This window comes from Sylvia atricapilla, chromosome Z, assembly GCF_009819655.1.
Source record: "Sylvia atricapilla isolate bSylAtr1 chromosome Z, bSylAtr1.pri, whole genome shotgun sequence".
NCBI lineage: Eukaryota > Metazoa > Chordata > Aves > Passeriformes > Sylviidae > Sylvia > Sylvia atricapilla.
Genome location: NC_089174.1, coordinates 50,919,496 through 50,937,856, shown reverse-complemented (window position 1 = coordinate 50,937,856; position 18,361 = coordinate 50,919,496). Strand labels below are relative to the sequence as shown.

The following is an 18,361-nucleotide window of genomic DNA, read 5'->3' as shown; positions in this document are numbered from 1 at the left end:
GTTTCTGTTAACAGGAACCATGCATCAGATGGGATGCAAGCCATCCTCAGAATTATCCTTTAGCTGGTCTGGCTTAAAGCTAGTCATTCCACTGAGTGGCTTCAGCTGAGAGTCACACCAGACAAGTCAGACAGTACTCACACTAAGTACTTCTAGCATAGCTTAGATTGTTCTCCCTACTGCTATCCATATTCAAGATCCAGCCCCAATGACATGCCAGAAGAGTTGCACACTATTTATAACAGAAGTGCACACCCGCCCCGCCAGCATCCAATGTTGAAGTAAGGCTGCTCAGTCTCAGGAAACTCAGAAAATTTGACAATTCTACTTATTTCCTACCTACCCTCTCTGAGCAGTTTGGAGTATATACAGGGCCCTCCTGTAAAAGGCTGATAGCATTAGTGAGAACACTGAGCAAAACCAAACAAATTAACACAGCAAATGGCTGGATATCAGAGCTGACTTTCCTGAGTAAGTTTCTGTACGTGACAAAGGCCTGATGATACATCCACTTTTACGTCTTACTATTTTGAGTCCATCAGTTCATCTATAGAGTCCAGCTTGACATGTAAGCCCAGACTGTCTCCAGACTTCCTAGTTAAACAGTCCCTCCTATTACACTTGGATTACAGACTCTGAAGTATCACTTTGGATGGAAGATAACTTTTTAAGATGATGCATAGTTAGTTCCAGCTCTACCACTAGATCTGCTTTTTTTCTGTTGAGACAGCATGGACTTCAAGATTAATATCAGTTTTAAATCAGCTTTGCATTTCATTTTTGTGAACCAATCCTGCTTACAGCTAGGCTAGCAGTGACAGCCATTTTCACCCAATTCAGGAATCAGGATTCTCCTCTGCAAGGAGTATATAAACTAAAATCTGTGTCAAAAATAATTTAAGAAAAAAAAATCTATCCATATTGCTTTCCCACCATACCCGAACTGATGTGGACTATACATGAAGACTGTATCTCCTAGAAAATCACAGTCAGCGTAACTTAGCTGCAACACAGCTACATTTTGACCACTGTATTTGGTTCTTACAATTTAAGACTTACCTTATTATGCTTAGCATTCAAATCAGTCAGTCATTCTAGTTAAACCAGCGTAAGGTACACTATCATTAGACTTCTTCAGAAGCCTTGTGCATAAGTCTTCAGGGAGGAAGAAACTATCTTCCTTTGCTTTGTAAACTTTAGCTGGGACTCTAGGAAGTCTCTACAGCAGCACCATATGAGGGAAGAAAAGAAAAGTTTAAAGAAAAAAAAAAAAAAGAGGGAAAGGAAGACTAGTCTAAAGAACCCTAGTTCAACCAAATACATCCAAACTGGCACTGAGTAATCACTAAAGTTTGAGCATTTGAAGAATGCACCTCTAAAGACTTCTGCCACTTCAACTACAACAGGAGGTACATTGCTTTCCATTTTAGGCCTCTGGAGGTCCATCTCAAGCAATCAATACACACAGCTAGCAACCGGTATCTTGCTTTAACTGTGTGTTAATTATCTGTCTTATAGTCTTCCATCTTAACAATTTATTTTACCCTACTGAGACATGTGAGCTGAGTTCACTGTCATCAGAAATGGCTTCAAGTATCCAAACATGACCATCCAAGGACAAGAATCTTAGCTGTGTTAGGTTTACTTTTCTAGTCTAGAGACAGATCTGTGAACAGCTCTACAGTTTTTTGAAAGAAAAGATTAGAATGTCCCAGAGATTTTAAAAAGAAGTAACTCAGTAAGTAAAGAGATGAAGAGGAACTCATACTGTGCTTAGTTTTGGCTCCTAAGTATAGGCTGTCATGACACACTGCACTGAGAAGACACATCATTTACTACAGATTTTAGGCAGAATCACTATATTGGGATTAGAAAGACAACTCCCTTTTGATAACTTGTTAAAAGAGAAGGCTTTCAGGAATTGCAATATCTATAATTACAAATACAGACAGTCTTAGACTGTCTTGAAACATCTTTTCAGAAAACACTTAAGTCAGTGTATCTGAAACTGCCTTTGACTTCTACACCTCATCTATTTCTAGACAATAAATACATAAAGCATTCACCAGTTTCCCCACCATACCCTGCATGAAGGAGATTAACAGGAGATTCTATAATTGCTATCTTGTGCATAAACAGATACAATAGGGCAGCACATCGTTTTATCTCCAGATTTTCTAGAAGAAAGGTACCTAAGATATTGGCTTGATCTGCAGCCGGTTCCATGTTCAGTATTACATGTACTCATGCCAGGTTTGCTATTCTGCATGTGACAAATTCCTGGTCAGAGCAAAGCAGCTTGATTCCTGGGCTGTGACTCACCTTCTGCTACTCGACTATTATTTACAGCCTTGGAGGCTTCAGGCAGAACTAGGCACCTGTTGGTGTACCTAAGAATCTGCAGAAACTTAACAGAGATTGTTCCAGCTGTTCAGAGAATGTGGCGTGAGAAAACAGTATGGGCACTTAACACACGCCTCCACCTTAGGCTCTCAAGCTCACTGTCTTTCTTTTCTGTACTGTTCACTAAACATATTTGCTGTAAGTAGTGGTATCACATGATCTTGTGAAGTACTTCTTATCTCTGAGACACTCAACTATTATTCCACTTGAGGCAAGTCCCAGCATAATTAAGGACTTAAACAGTGCTCAACCACAGATTAACTTAACATACTTCTCACACAGCCTACTTCCTCGCTGAGGGAAGGAGGGCAGAGAAACTTCTACCACCCCAGACAGGCAAGCTAAAACATGCTAGTAGTGTTGCTATTTCCTGCCAATTCAATTCCTACAGTTCAAAAGCACGGAAGGTGGTGATCTCACAGGTTTCCTATCTATTCACACAAAAAACATACGAAGTAATACTAACCTCCTCACATCAAATAAGGTGGTCAGATCATCGGTTTCAGCAACAATGGGTGCAGTATTCTAGCTAATCTTATTAGGTAAACTTCTACCTACTGAAGGGGTAGCATGCAATAGCTACCGAGACAGAGGCTGAAACTTCCAAGTCTGCTATTACAGGTCAGTGCTATTAAGTGTTAGCACAAATAGTTTTAAATTACTCTGTAAAACTGGCTCAAAAGGCCACCTTGAAAACATAAACTAGAACCTGAACTACCTGTGGCTTTTCATAACCCCCAGATGCCCTGAAATAGAGACACAATAATTGAGCAAACAGTATAGAAATGTATTCTATTTATGTCAGAGCTACCGTAGTCAGCATATGTATTGCCCTGCAGGAGGCTGACAAAGACCACCTCTTAGGTGTGCCACTCAAGAAAAGTCTAAGCTTCCTAACTAGTCAGGAATGGAAACCTCTTTCCACTGCACTGGAAGACAATAAAATACCATACTTAACTCTAACTACCCAAAGAGAATGAAATACTGTTTTTAAAATCCTGACACATATCATCCAAATACTACCCTTGGAAGACAGATGCATAACTGGCCTTAACAGCAGATTCTTGCTTACTACCTACGGGAATAAGATGCGTTGGCTGGGACTCTTCCAGCTTGTTTCTCAACCAGTCGAAGTCTTGGTACCGCCGACGGACAGAATACTCTGGCAAATCAAACTCTGCTCGTGTGGTCTGGAAAAGAACAGGATATACTCAGTGTGCAGTAACACCTCTTACTTTAGAGCTTAGCAGCAAATGCAGTACAGCCATCCCTGGCAAGGGCGAAGCCAAACAAGCCTTGCAGGGGGGTCTTAATCCCCAAAACTGTGCAGCCAGCATGAGAGAAAGATCCTCTGGCCTTTCAAGCAGTGGAAAAGCACTAATATGAAAAATGATTGCTTGGAGCTGATGTGTTAAGATCTATTTGTAATTCATTACGTGTTCTGCTCTCACCATGGTAGAAGTCCATAGAGCAGAAGCACTGCACATCACATTACTCTCTTGGCAGTTACAAGACTACAAAGACTGTATAAGATATTCATTGTGAGGTCAAGACTATTTTAATCACCAAAAATTAAAAATAAAGGGTCAGAAAGACTTGTTTACTCTATGACATGCACTATCCACAGGTGAAACAGTATTTCACTACTGCCCTGTATTCTGCGATTGATGGCCTTACCATGCTCCAAGGTCAAAAGATGAGAACATAAGCCAGTGCAAGGTTTGACGGATGATTTTTATTGACTTCGAAGACAAAGAAACAAATCCATTCACATGTATGCCAAATTAGACATATTACATTAAATTAAATCTTTTAAATTTTCCTTCTTTAGGGCAAGGTTATTACAAGCTTGACAGGAAAAAAAGTAAGTATGCAGATAAACTGCTGTCAAGTGTTTTGTCCTGTCTTTGAACAGTCCATAACCCTTTTGGAAGGCTGACTGTATGGAGCTGCTTGCACAGCACATACTGGAACTCCCTAAAAGCACTCGTGAAAATGTGTACCCACTAGGAGTGCCTGCTGAAGAGCCTGGCATTGCAGCAGCCCTGATTAGAAGGTTGACGGCCCTTGTAGTTCTGTCCCACTGAGAAGCAGAGGCATTTGCAGCATTATGTCCATCTTGCAATGAATGGCTTGCAGTGCCAGCACACCACATGCCTGCGGCCAGGCATCAAACCCAGCGCATTCTGGGGAATACACTAGCAACCCCAACTTTGAACTGGCATGGAGTCTAGCACCTGGTTGCTTTGCCAGTCCCAGCCTTTAAATGCAATCCACCTCTTCACTTGCTCTCTAACTCTTCAGTTGCTGCATTTTACTCCCACCACTGGGAATCCTGTAAAAGTTCTATATATGAAATCTCTTTATAGGGTGAGGTCAGGAGCCTTAACACAGTATCAACAGCATAGTTAGGTCTAGGATACCGTAAACAGCAAGCAGAGGTGTTATTACCTATGAAATAGTTTAGCTACTAGTAAAGGAAGGCATAGATAGAAAAAGAAATCAGGATCAGCTCCTCCCTTCTTTGACCTGCTAGGTCACGGTAAGCAATATAGAGCTTAGTCCATGGACTGACATAACAAATCCTCATAAACTGGAGCAGTTGTGTTTGGAGATGAGGGGTTACCAAGACCTCAATACCCACTGCAGATCTATGCTTTACTCAGCTACACACATCTCAGGGTAACACCAACTTATTCAAAATCTAAGAGTGCCATGCTATAAATGTGACTTCTTGAGACTTCATTTGAATCATTTTCACTTGTTTTGAGTAGCAGACTGAATGGAATTATTCTAGAAATTAAAAAAAAAAAAAAAAAAAAAAAAAAAGTAGGGCAAGGCAGTAATAACTCAGTAGAAGGCAGAGCATCTGTGAACTGGCTGTCATTGTCCAAAGGCATTTTAAGAGTTCATACAGTGAATGAATGAGAGTAATCAGACTGGCTACACACTACAGCAGTTTCTTATCCTGAAGTATGAGAATGATGGCAAAGTCTCCCATCTGTTAGCACTGAGAAGCTTATTAACCACTATTCTGCTAATAGTTAAGGAAAACAGTATAGGACTGTTTAGGATTAGGAAAGCAGGTTAAAGTCCCAGTACACAAATCATACACTAGCTACCGTTCACCTCTAGTAAACTGCTCCTGTGGCCTTTACCTCACAAGCAGAATTCCAAAGTTCCATGTACCAGTTTTTTCCTCTGAGATGAAGATACAGCAGCAACATTTGAGTGTTTACTGTACAGGTTATCAAATCTAGACAGTAAATTAGCTTTTCAAAGACTATTTGAGCAGAACATAAAGGCCTTTCAAAGTTTAAATTAAACCTCACTAATGCTGAAAGAATTTGGTTCTCAGATCAAACTGTTCATTGGTTTAGGACAAGTAATTTTCTCCAGTTTGCACATAAGAGGAAAGGAGATCTTGCCACTGTCCAAGCATAGTGTTCAAGAACACATTTCCCTGAGGCAGCTCAGGGTGCAGCTGCAGGGGGAACTGCAGTTGAGCTCTGGCTGCTGCACCCCAGCAAAGAGGCTGTGAAGAGCCGACCCTCAGCACAAGGGCCCCAAAGGAAGATGAGAAAGTTACATGGCAGATCTCAACCTCCCAAAAAACAATGGGCAAGATGTTTCTAGGAACTTAGTCAAAATTCCAGCATAGTTCCACTACGTCAGCACTGTGGCACTCTGAGCTCAGTTTTACTTGCTGGAAAGCAGGCAGAGTTACAGACACTTTTACCTTAGTTGCTGGAATAGTTTTGACTAGAGACAGTATTAAGGCAATCACCAAGTCTTGGTCTGGCATAAGATTCTTGTCTTCCTTGGAAGGAGTTAGCAGTCAGACCCGAAGCTAGCCTGTCATGACTACACACAAGTATTTTTGTACCCTAGTACTCTCTAACTCACTAGACTTGATTCCAGATTCCCTTCCATGTTATTATTTAAGTTTCAGGCAAAATCTTCAACTAGGAAAAGAGAGAATGACAAAGAGGGGGAAAGGAAGAAGGCTGGTGTTCTTAGCACTCCAGTATTTCTTCTTGCCTCAGTTTAGCCTGCTTGGAAAAGAGTTCATATCACATTTACCTGCTCGTATGTCAGAAATCAGGCTGTTTCATGTGTTCAACTAATCTACCCAATGAATGGACTGGAAGCACAAGGAGAAGGACAGGAAAGTGAAAACCTCCACTTCAATACTGACTAATGTGAAATATTCTCCCTTCAAGCCTGCAGAGCAACCGCAAGATTCTGAGGAATGGCACTCAGCTGTTCAAACCTCCATGGGAAAAGGCACAAAAGAAACCCTTGCCATCCTAGAAAGTACAATGAAAGTGAAGGTAGAAGTACATTTACTTACGTTTTCTCAAGAGAGATGACTACATAACATAAGGCCAAGCTTTACTCTCCCCTTTCTTTCTAAAAAAGAATTCTGACTGGTAAAATGTCCCTAAAATGCACATACATCTATCTGAAGGACACAAAGACACTTCAATCATCACAGGCAACACCCATTAAGTTCCTGCACAAGTGTCACTCGCCTTTACGGTTTCACTAACCTCCCTGTGTAAGGAAACTGCTTACTAACTTGCATTAGTAACTGCATTAGCAAGATTAACACAGAGTATGAGAGAATACAGAGAGTCAGTCCTAAATCACTGTCTTGTTAGCTGGAGGATTACCATTATGTTTTTTAAATGTGTTTATCCACAAGACAGGCTAGGGAATGCTAATTGGCTCTTACTACGGAGCTGTGAAAACAGGTACACAAGCAAGATCAAGTAAATTCTTAAGTTTTCCTTTGCAAGCCAATGTTTTGACCCTTCCTCAGTCACCACCACCTGCTGACAATGGTATGAGAAGATGAAAAGCCCAGGGCATACTGCAAGACTTTTTTTTTTTTTTTCCCTCCCTTTTAGAATGAAGGACCTGTAAAAAGAAAGATTAAAGAAATATCCCAAACAACACAAATGAGACTGTGGCTGGTCTACATTCTTCCCTACAGTGGTATCCTGCCACAGGCACAACCACACATTACAGCATTAGCAACTCCCCTCTTGCCCCAGTGATGCTGCTTTTCAATCTTCAGAGTAACTCATTCTATGACCTATGTTTATCCAAACCTTTGAGGTTCCAGAAGCATTCTCCAGTAGAGAAGAGAAAAACCTCAGACATCCTTGCCTCCTCATTAAGAAGCACCAGAGAGACCCTTTAGTGGTCTCAAACTTCTTTCCTGCCAGGCTGCAAGGGAGGTGTTGAGAAGGCTCCTCATCTCACTCTATGGATTATTCCTGTGCAGCTTTTCTGCCATGTTTAATTACTGCTTGCAGCTACAATGGCTAACTGGCAATTAGCTTGACATTGAAGACACCTTATTTGTGGGGCAAGAATGAGTTAGACCATTAATACTGTTAGTCTTGAACAATGGTAGATAGTCCTAGAGGTTCTGACCCTAGAGATTAACCAAAATTTTCCAAGAATAATAAAACTAAAAAGATGAGGATTTCATGTCGATTCAGACAAGTAACTTACACAGTTCATAACAGCATTGCAATACTATAATATAGCAGACTTATGTGATACAATGAGACCCAACATAAAACAAGTATTAACAGAAAGGGATGTAGACATCAAAATCAGAAGTATAGAATTATTTTTTAAATAAGAAAAGAGACACTTCTGGGTGATACTTCTGATCTAAATATAGTAAAGACCCTGGCAATGTTTCAGAGCTCTGCTTTAAAAAGAAAAGGAACCCTTGAACATAAGGATTTCCAAGCATAGGAACATTATTAAGGTGCCACTATATAGAATTATTTTATATTGATGGAGTCTTAATTTAAGGCAGGAATAACATCAGCCAATTCTAACCATTTAGCCATTTAGCTGTGGAAAGCTGAATTTTGTTGTTCCTGTTCCTTCTGATCAAGTAATAGCTGAAGGCTTAGCTGCTCCCAGTAAAAAGGATACAGTGTTTCTTGCAAGATTAATACTCTTAGACTAAAAATTAATGACAGAACTGGGTTAAATGTAACACAGCAGCAGATAGTTACTATTTTAGAGAAACTCCATTTTCTCCTGTGCAGTCTGAAAGTGAAACTTTGAAGTGGACATTTGGAAAAAAATTATCTGTGCCCTTTAAAGGTTCCTTATCTCCAAGGAAAATATTTGCTCCAGTAGATACTGCCACCTAAGTGGGCTGGAGGAATGTTAATCTTTCTGGACAAGTGTATCAAGTACATTACTGGTAAAGTTAGTGAATACCTTTTGCCTTATGTAACTACAAGCGTCCAAAGCAGATGTCAACATCACCTAGGAGTTCATTATAATGAGAAAGAGTTACCTAAGAGGAATCAACATTTCAATTGTGAATGTGGTGGACTTTTCAGGATCACTTTTTATATTAACATAGATAGATTACATTAATGATTGAACTACAACAGATGCTGAAAAAATCTTCAGCCTCTTTTTGTTGGCAGCAGCATTCTTAAGCTACTTGACTTTATTAGCAGCAGTAGAGTTATCTGAACCAGCAACTGCATGAAAGCTGAGGATCAGGACTATGATTTTAGTGGATCACAGAGGAAATGTAGTAAACACTTCCAGAAACAAGCTTAAAGCATTTCAGAAAAGGATAAACATAAAAAGTGAGATGATTAACAGTAAACCAGTAACAAGGCACATTCCCTTTAAGGGAATTCCCTTTATAGGAAATGAAACCAATTGAGTGTCAGATTACTTAAACGAACAAACTGTGAAGTTAATTAAAGAAACTGGCCTTGCAAGTTTACAAACAGTTCTATTTAGGAATCAGAGACAAAAAAATATCTAAGTTCACATGTTAAAAGATTTTTCCATGATTTCAGACACTAAAGTAACAGTTCTGCTAAGAGAAGTCACTTCTTCAACACATTCACATTCTTCAACACACAAGGTATCAAAAGACACTAAGCTCTTGTCCTTAAGATAAGATACTGCAAGATGTGGATATCCATAACATGTCCTAAAGTTATTCCACAAAGAAGGAAATACTAGGAAAGAGAATACTGCTTTGTACCTTTGTTGTAACCCTGTATGTGATATATGTCTCCATCGTGCACACGTGTTTTTTAGGGTCATCAACAGTAACAAAGAGGTCTCTAGTTTCCACATCCAAGTCATCATCCAGCTGCAGCCTGTTGAGAAGAGATGAGGAGGAGGCTGGGCTAGAGGTGTCCACGGGTGTGCCATTGGGTAGACTGAGATCCTGTATTGGAAAGGAAAAAAAGAAGTAAGTGAACAGATTCAAGGTAAAGCACAGTACTCCCAAAGACACCACAGACAAGCTTCTCGGATACACTACAAGGGTTGTTTGTTTCAGCACCTCCAAGGATCACCCTTTCCCAGGACACCTGGGCAACACCTTAAAGTCTTTGAGCATTAAGCTGAGAAGAAGCACATTATCACCCTAAGTACAAAACAACCTGCTTTCTATTCATAAGGAAGCAGAGTGCTGCCGAGTTCCTGGTGAGGCTGAGCCAACCCAGACTGAAAACAAAACAGCTAGGCAAATCAAGAGACCTACTTAAAAGAAAGGTTTCAGAGTAAGTGGCAACAGTTCAGTTGTCTGGAATGCAGTCAGCTTCCACCTCTGGAGACTCCTACAGTGGAGGAAGAAGCACAACTTTCATCTCATCCAGTCCATTAACTTCCACACATATTGGCAGCAGTTAAGAGCCTGAATTGTCATCATTACATTACAGAATAGTCATAGATCATACTCTCCTCCACAAGTGTCTATGCACACCTCCCTGTTGGACTCCTAAAGCAAACGAAAACACAACTTTTTCCTTGGAGAGGTCCTCACTCCCATTCTCCTAAGTGTAAGAGTGCCTAGAAAAGACAGAGGCTAAAAGATCTAGCAAGTGGCCATTTTAGGAAGAAAACCACAAAGAGTTCAGGAAGTCTGCAATTCCTTGAAACTGACTTGGCATCAAGGGAAAAAAGAAAAACAACAAAATAACTTTATAGCTAACTTGGTACAGCACAAACCTTCAAATCTCACACTTCAATATAAACCAACTACTCCGTGACAGTAGTTTTTGCACTTGCATAAATATCACAGCAAATATCACACGTTCTTTGCTCTGGTTCTGTAGCAGAGGGAGCTGACAGTGTGTGACAAGTTGTACACAGAAAGTCCTGAGGATATATGACTCCTCTTTTCAGAGAAAACAGGACGGTTCTTTTGTTTGCATCTTTTTAATAGTAGCACAGGGACAGATTTATCCAGAGAGTGATCTCCCTTGTTGCCAAACAGAGAAACATCTCTACAGCTAGGCATCACATTAACTAGAAGTGTTTTAGTTACACAATTACTTCTTAGACAAAACTTTGCACAACTTTAAGTGGCTAGACAAAACATACCATCTTAGCAAAGCAAGCACATGTGGGTAAAAGCCTCCCCCTGTTCATCAGTGCTCCTTTCGCCAAAGGTACAGAATCACAGGCAAGAGCTTCAATGTAAAGTTCCTATCAAATCAGCCTTTGATAATGGCTAAAAACACAGCTAAATTCCTACTGGTCATTGTCACAAGCCCATCATGGAAGTACTGGGATTTCATAGAGAGCCATTTGTCTGTTGCAGTACTGCAGAACTATGGCAGCATTGTTCTTCACCTTGAGGGCTGCCTTATGAAGTAGAGAAAATAATTGTTTAGTTTAGACATTTTGGGAAACAGGCGATCTAAACTACTGTCTACTAACATAGAGGTTAGATGTATTCTCCCACCTAATATACAGAAGAGGCTGCCAACAAATAGATGGTTTCAGATTTAACTCGCAGGTAAGCAAGATGGGATGGCAGGCACCCAAATGCTCTCAAGAGGGCAAAAGAGCAGGAAGAGCAAAGCACAGCTTGCCAGCTCAGATATGACACAGACACCTCAAACTACAGAAGCATCTGGCTTAGACCCAGCATAGGAGGAATACATACAACAGGAGGAAGCAATGGCACAACAAGTCGGTAGAGAAGACCTGTTGAAATTACATAGAATAAGCAGTAGATAGGATAAGGTTAACAACAGGAGATGGCTTTAGAATAACTGCAGTTCAGCTAGACAAGAGAATTTGGCTGAGCAGAGTAAAAAGCACAGTAGCTGGAGACAAATCTGTTTCTGTTTCCAAAGGAAAAGACAGCTCATCACTGCCCATGTGCAATAAGCATTAACATACAAGTTGTGCCAGAATTGCAGCCAGTCATTTTCTAAGATTCCAGTATGGCAATTTACTTGCAGAAACAGCTTAAGCCTGGTTCCACAGGAGATCTCAAAAGCTTGTAAGAAAACTCTTCCAAAAGAGAATTTAAAGAATATGATGGAATCTGCTTAAAATGTGAGAATCCAGAGAAAGAAGCAAAGATGGAGCTTGCAACCAGTTGCATGAAGTTAGCACTTTTCTTACCAATTCTCTTGGGAAGTAACAATATCATACGATTACACATTTGATTTGCATATCATTGTACATTTTAAGCAGGACAGAAGTCTATGAAAGCCTGAATCTGCTTCATCGCCCTTGAATGTGCTCCTGCAGCCATGGACTCTGTGGAATGTCTCGGGTGTTAAAAGCTGTAATAGTTCTGTCTTGGTGAAACACTCCATACATCAAATAAAGCTTCTGTACCAGCAGTGTTTCAGATCAGAAGAGCTGCTAGCTGTGCTGGTGGGGAAAGGAGAGATGATGTGCTACAGTACTATACTGCCTCATCTGCAGGATCCTCCTCTGGCAGAGACAGCTGGGATCATACCCTGCTACTTGGCTACTTTTCAGCAGATGAAAGCCAAGTTAGAAGGTAACTGTTTCTCCTTCTGAATGGATGGAACCTCCTAGCTAAATGCACTAGAAACAATGCATAAGTAACAAACAAACGACTGCTGAGCCCTCGTTTAACAGTAGGCAGGATCCATTTTGCTGACGTCTTATGCTATTGCTTAGAAAGAGGTAGGCTTTGAAGTATGATAGCAAGATACCTCAGCCTGTAATCCTACCAGCAGAGCACCTCCCTGTCATGCTAACTGTGCCACCTTTCTTCTAAGCGACTTGGGGAAATTTTTTTTTGTGTCTGGGAAAAACAGGAGTGCATCATTTGTGTTAGTCTGCTTTTGCCACAGAAAGAGGAGTACGTCCTGCAGAGCCTAGCAGGAAAGGAGATATGCAGCCACCTGTGTTTCTACCTGTTGGTATACCTACCAGACCCACAATACTGCCTAGTATTATCCATTTTATATGAACAAGTTGGCAAGTTGTGTCTGACTTCAGCGCCATTGGCTCATGCATCAGCTTCACTTTTAGTGCACCAAGTAGCTGCCCATCCATGTTTTAAAATCCTCTGTGTGCATTATTAGAGACCAATACAGTCCAAGTCACAGCAGGTACCTACTTCTTACAAAGCCTTTTGTCAAAGTACCTGTCACTCACAGTAGTCAGTCTGCTGAGCAGAAAGCTGAGCAGTCCTACAGCAGAGAGAAGGGGAGGCTGCTTCTGGTTGGCCAGGCAAGGTGGTGTGGAGGACATGTTTTGTCAAGACATTCTTCACTTCTTAGCGAGCATCCATAAATATTTTCTGAAGTTTCAAAGCTTTTTCTACAGTAAAGAGTAAAGATCCTCAGTCTCTGTCCCCCACTGCCTCAGGACAGTGTCATAGCTTTGTCATCTGTTGAAGGAGGTCAGGTGAAGCAAGGCCTGGATCACAACCTACAGTAGATAACAGTGTGGCATTTAGACTTCCATGTTCATGAGCTACTCGTTCTTTTATACAGTTGTAAAACAACCACAAGGGCAGGCTCTTCATGCATTCCTATGAAGTTCTTAGAATTCCTCAAGACACCTGAATTTATGGCTACAGAAGTCAGACAATTTTAGCAGCACATGTTTGGTATCCCACAGTGCCAGGAAAGTAGGAACTAACAGCCTGTGCTGGAAATGCACCCTGACAAGTATGCAGGCTGCTTTCTGGTAAGGCTGCTTCACATTAGTTTGCTAACTCCTGTTTTCCAAACACCTTGACTAGTCAGCCTGCCCAGAAACAGAGATTAAATCAAAAAGTTCACTTCATCCAAACATAAAATTCAGCTGATTTTTTCTGAACTAGAAGTCTGCATGTGAGATTCAAAATGAGTTGCAAAATTTCCAAATGTTGTCATCTTCTCCCAGGAGATTTTCCACAGTTGCATTTACAGAGCAGTTTGGATCCACATAAAGGAGAAACCTCATGAGCTTGGCGTTCAGTCTTCTGGATGGCAGCCTCCCCCCCATGGAGTAGTACACCAGAGAAAACATCCAGGACTCAGTCCCTGAGGGTCTAAAATTCTGTAGATATTGTTTTATTGTGAAGACCATGGAGGGTTCTGCTGAATTACAAGCAACTAGTTAATATTACAGTTTCCAGAAACTGAATACTAGTTTTCACCTATCCTGTCTGAGCAAGTGTACAGCTTAATGAGATAGCTTTGCTTTCAAAGCAGCAGTCCACGAGGAAGTAGAAGGCGTAGTTTGGCCAGGTCTTCCAAACACACATAAACTCACCTCTGGAAAGGGTTACCCTGAACCCAGGTGATGCTGTGTGCCCACTGCTCCTATTCAACAAGTATTGTGTGACAGTTACAGACATTTCTAAATGTTTCTGTTTAGAGGTAAGAGATGCGCTTAACTCTATATATCCCTGCCTAATTTAGGGACCTGAGAGCCAGGCCTATACTACTCCTAGAACTTCATTGCCTCACTTCTGAAATTCAGAATGCTGTACATTTTCTCCTTCTATTTCAAGGTTTTCCACTGCTATTTGCCATTCATTTCACAGAGACACAATAACAGACAGGGTCATGTTAAGCAGATAACAATTTCACACCATTATAGCTGAGTTTTGGAACACTCTCACCTCCACAGCTTCAGTACATGACAGTAAGTCATAGGAAAATGGCAGCCAGTGAATGGAAAAACTGAAGTGGTTTAGACACAAACATTCCTGAGGGCATTATAAAAGTTTACATGAACTTGGCTTTCAAAGACCTGCTCACAACACTCCTTGTCTCATCCCCACAAGTTTTGAATGCAGGTGTTTTTTTGTACAGGTCAGCTCCATGTAGAAAGAAAAAGCACTTCTGCATCCTCCAGTACACATAGATTAGCTCATCTGTGCAAAGTATTCTACTAGAAGACCAACTAAGCATCTGTTTAGTGAAATTTCAGTCTACACAAGAAAATTATCCAATACCAGCTAGATACAGAACAAGGGAAGAAAATGCATTTACTTCCCCTTTACGTACATTCAGTTTCATTCTCTATCAGGCAGCAGATTTTGTTTATTAGAGGTTTTTGTTTCCTCACATGTCTGAGGCAATACATGTCCCAGCTTCTTGGACTTGCTTTTGAGCAGTTAATTTAAGACACCAAAGAGGGCATACAGAGTGCAGAGAAGGGAGAATGCTGTGGACACAGAAGTGATGGAAAGAACAAGGCAGTCATGCTCAACTGGGTTTAAAAAAATTCAAAAATTCCCACAGTTAAATGCCAAAAACCTTATTTGTTTCCAGGAAGAAGAACCATGTTCCTACACTGACTCACAAATAAGACAGTGCTATGATGTTGTTTGACAAGAACTGAAGAACTGTGATAATCAATTTCTATTCCAGACCTACCCTCTTGTAAAAGACTTGAGTGGTTACATGTCCCAGCTCCTGACATCCCTCTCCAGGAATGGGAAGGGATGGTACAGTTTATGTGGATGTACTCACAAGGAACAAGACAATACTTTCCAAAGAGATCAGTGGTTTCCATTAAAATAATCATCTAAAATCAGACTGCAAGGCTGATGCCATTTTAAGAGCAATACAGAGTAAGTACAAATCAGAAAGAATTCCTCTTGCTCTTCGCTTAAAATGTGTCAGTAGAGGAAGAACACTACTGGATTCCTGAGGATCCAAGACAAATTTTAACTTCTTAGATGTGAAGAGTGTTACGAACCAAGTCTGTGGGCTCTGCGGGGTCAGGCAGAAATCCTTCAGTTTAACAGGGCCATGACTCATCTCTAAAGTTTCAGCACTACAGCTGATATTTTACCCATTGAACCACAAATCCACTAGACATAGACTAGATCAACTTGGTCTCAGTATATTTTAAACAGGCATCTGATTACAACATGCTGCCAAGCCATGAGTCTGTTAACTATGCTCTGGTGTTCATAATTTGAATGACTACTTTGGGTCTGTAAGTCAGAGTTGCCTAGGGACATGCTCCTCAGCATTCCCCCAAAAAAAAAAACCAAAAAGAATTTAAGATGCAACAGCTAATCATGGCAGCCTGCAGTTTGGCACCACTCAAGGCTAGGGAGCACTCTTAATTGGAATAGTGCTTCTTTGCATTTCAGCTGGACAGAGAAACAAACACTGAAACAAGCTTCATAGAGCTTGTGTCAACCACATGGTTGACACAAGCATTTTCCAAGCCTTCTCATTTAGATCACGGGATTCTCACCTCGTTTCTGAGGTTAACAGCCAAATTTCACAGGATGGATTATTTTACTTTGTGGTTTGTTTTCCCATAAGTGATCACAGCTAAGCTAAACAGAACAAGAATGTGCGCACAGAAACACTTTGGCAAACAGCATTTTTACCAAGAGCTATAAGCTATCTCCAGCCTCTGCTGCTAGTGTCTTTAGGAACTCAGTTACAATATAGCTTAGTTTCAACATTCCTGTGCACCAGAACAAAGGCCAGTGTCAAAAGAAAGTGTCAAGCGCCACATCAGAGTATCTGTTCATACAGTTTATCTATAAGTCTGTCTTCTCACAGTCTATATGAAGCTGGCTTCTTTCTGTAGTCTGGAAGGGGAACTGTGCAAATACCACTCTAAATCTAAATGTGCTTCAGGTTAGACTCTGAAAATCAGGAATGTGAGTGGTATCTCATGGATGTTTTACAAGAGTTAAGACAAGACTTTCAATACAAGTAATAAGCCACATTACTGTGCTGCTTTGTACATGAAAGGCCAAATGCCTTTGGAGGACAAGCATCTGGAAGATGAAATGTGCTATAATTTGCAGCAGACATTAACTAGGCAAAATGTAAAAGTGTAATACACGCTTTGAACCTATTAATTGCCATGAAGCTGACATGTATGTCCCCAAATACTTCGGACAGGAAAGAAAGTGCAAGGAGTAACTACAAGATTGCCATAGCTCACTTACTGTGGTAAAAGTCAATAGGTATTCTAATGCATCCACAGGATAAGCTATTCTCTTGAAATAAGAGGTTCCAGATACAAGGTTAGCGCTCATATCTGTTTTTAGAGCACTTGAGTCCTTGCAGAAGGCTGCATCTGTCTCCCTAAGCAAACTGCCAGGATGGCAACTGTTCAGCATGATTAGCTCAGTTGTGTTGAAGCCGTAGAAAGTAGTACAAAAGTGCTTATGACCTGACAGAAAGCAAGAGAGTTTGAGATATGGGCAGACTTAGATGCTCCTTTAAAAGAGCTAGAGGTTCTTTCGTCTTTCAGTTCTCAGTAGTAGTTAACAGGCATCAATTCCAGTCTATCTTCATAGCTCAAAGGTCTCCACAAATGGCAGAAGCTACATGTCCATAAAAACATTTAGAAAAGAACAGAATTTATGACCCCTAGCTCTGTTAAGTTCCATGTCTGTATGCAAGGACTGTGTTCTAGTAATATTGTTTGTTATATGGATTCTGCAGTTGTGCGCACAAAAACACCATGAACCATTTCAACATGTTAAAGAGCACCTTGTCAACAAACAAGGCTAACATGCCTGGTGCTTTGTTTAAAGCTTCGTATAGCAAAGCAGCAGCCAGGATTTCAGACCATGAGCAGGAAAACATGACTCCTGCATATGACTAGGAATCATTCCCAATCCAAGAAACCTGATTTATATCTGATTACAGATGGAACAGTTTATTAAGCTTATCCAAACTAAACTGCCTTCTCCTAGAAACATACAGTTTTGTGTTAAAGCTCTGCAGACACACCATGCAGAAGTTTGGATTTTTCTGTTCTCTAGAAGTAGGTTTAGTTACATCTGTTATCTACCCAGTGTCACCAAACAGTTAATCTCGCTTTTGAGAGCGAACAGTAACATGCAGTGGCTTTTTAATGTGAACAGATGCAAAGGACTGAGGAGAAAGAGACGAAATAGGAGAGAAAGAGATAAGAGGGCTGGAAAGCACTGTAGTATCCTGGTGAGTATTTCACTTAAACAAGAAAGAATATGCATACACTACGATGTGGGTCCCTCTCCTGCTCTCTGTTTCAGATGAGTTGCATTAGCTTTTCTGACACAGACCAGTGAAGATTTCATGAGAGCAAGTCAGAATGACAAGGTATCACTGTGCAAGTCATAGAGGCCAGAGGCAAAGATACTAAGAAGGGAGAATTCGTGTTTACATCTCATGCCCTTGAAGAGCTGGAAGAGTGTACTCTTGGAGAAGCTCTCATTAGTTCATGCAATTTAAGTGATATCCCTCTATCACGTTTGCTGATATACAAGACATTTTCCAGGAGAAAGGCATTTGCTCTCAAAGGGGTAAAATAAACAAAGTCTTATCTGTTGGAAGAAAGAAGAAAAAAAAAAAAAAAAAAAGCCTAAACCAAAACTCACATATCACGACTTCAAGGAGAAAATTTGAAGAAAAGGAGTCACACTGCTTACTGTGAGTAAGTCTTAGTCAGACAGTCTGACTCTTACTGTGATTATTTCCTCACAGTAAGAAACTATCTATAGAGACTGATGGACTTGTGTATTGGTTTCACACAGCCTGGATTCTGGTAGGAGGGGGTCCACAGAGGTGGCTTCTGTGAGAAGCAGGTGGAAGTTTCCACAGTGTCCAACAGAGCCAATCCCTGATGGCTCTGAAGATGGACATGCTGCTGGCCAAAACTATAGAGGTTGGTAATGCCTGTCTGATAACATATTTAAAAT

The 18,361-nt window shown here is 40.7% G+C and overlaps 1 protein-coding gene across 1 annotated transcript in view; it reads right to left on the bottom strand.

The window, feature by feature from the left end:
- SNX30 (sorting nexin family member 30) overlaps nt 1-18,361 on the bottom strand; it is a 44,200-nt gene that overhangs the window by 13,627 nt on the left and 12,212 nt on the right. Inside the window, exons 2-3 of the mRNA XM_066339885.1 lie at nt 9,455-9,643; nt 3,483-3,593 (exon numbers count right to left, since the gene is read on the bottom strand). Of these exons, the coding sequence (XP_066195982.1) occupies nt 3,483-3,593; nt 9,455-9,643 (300 nt within the window). The remainder of the gene's footprint in view (nt 1-3,482; nt 3,594-9,454; nt 9,644-18,361) is intronic.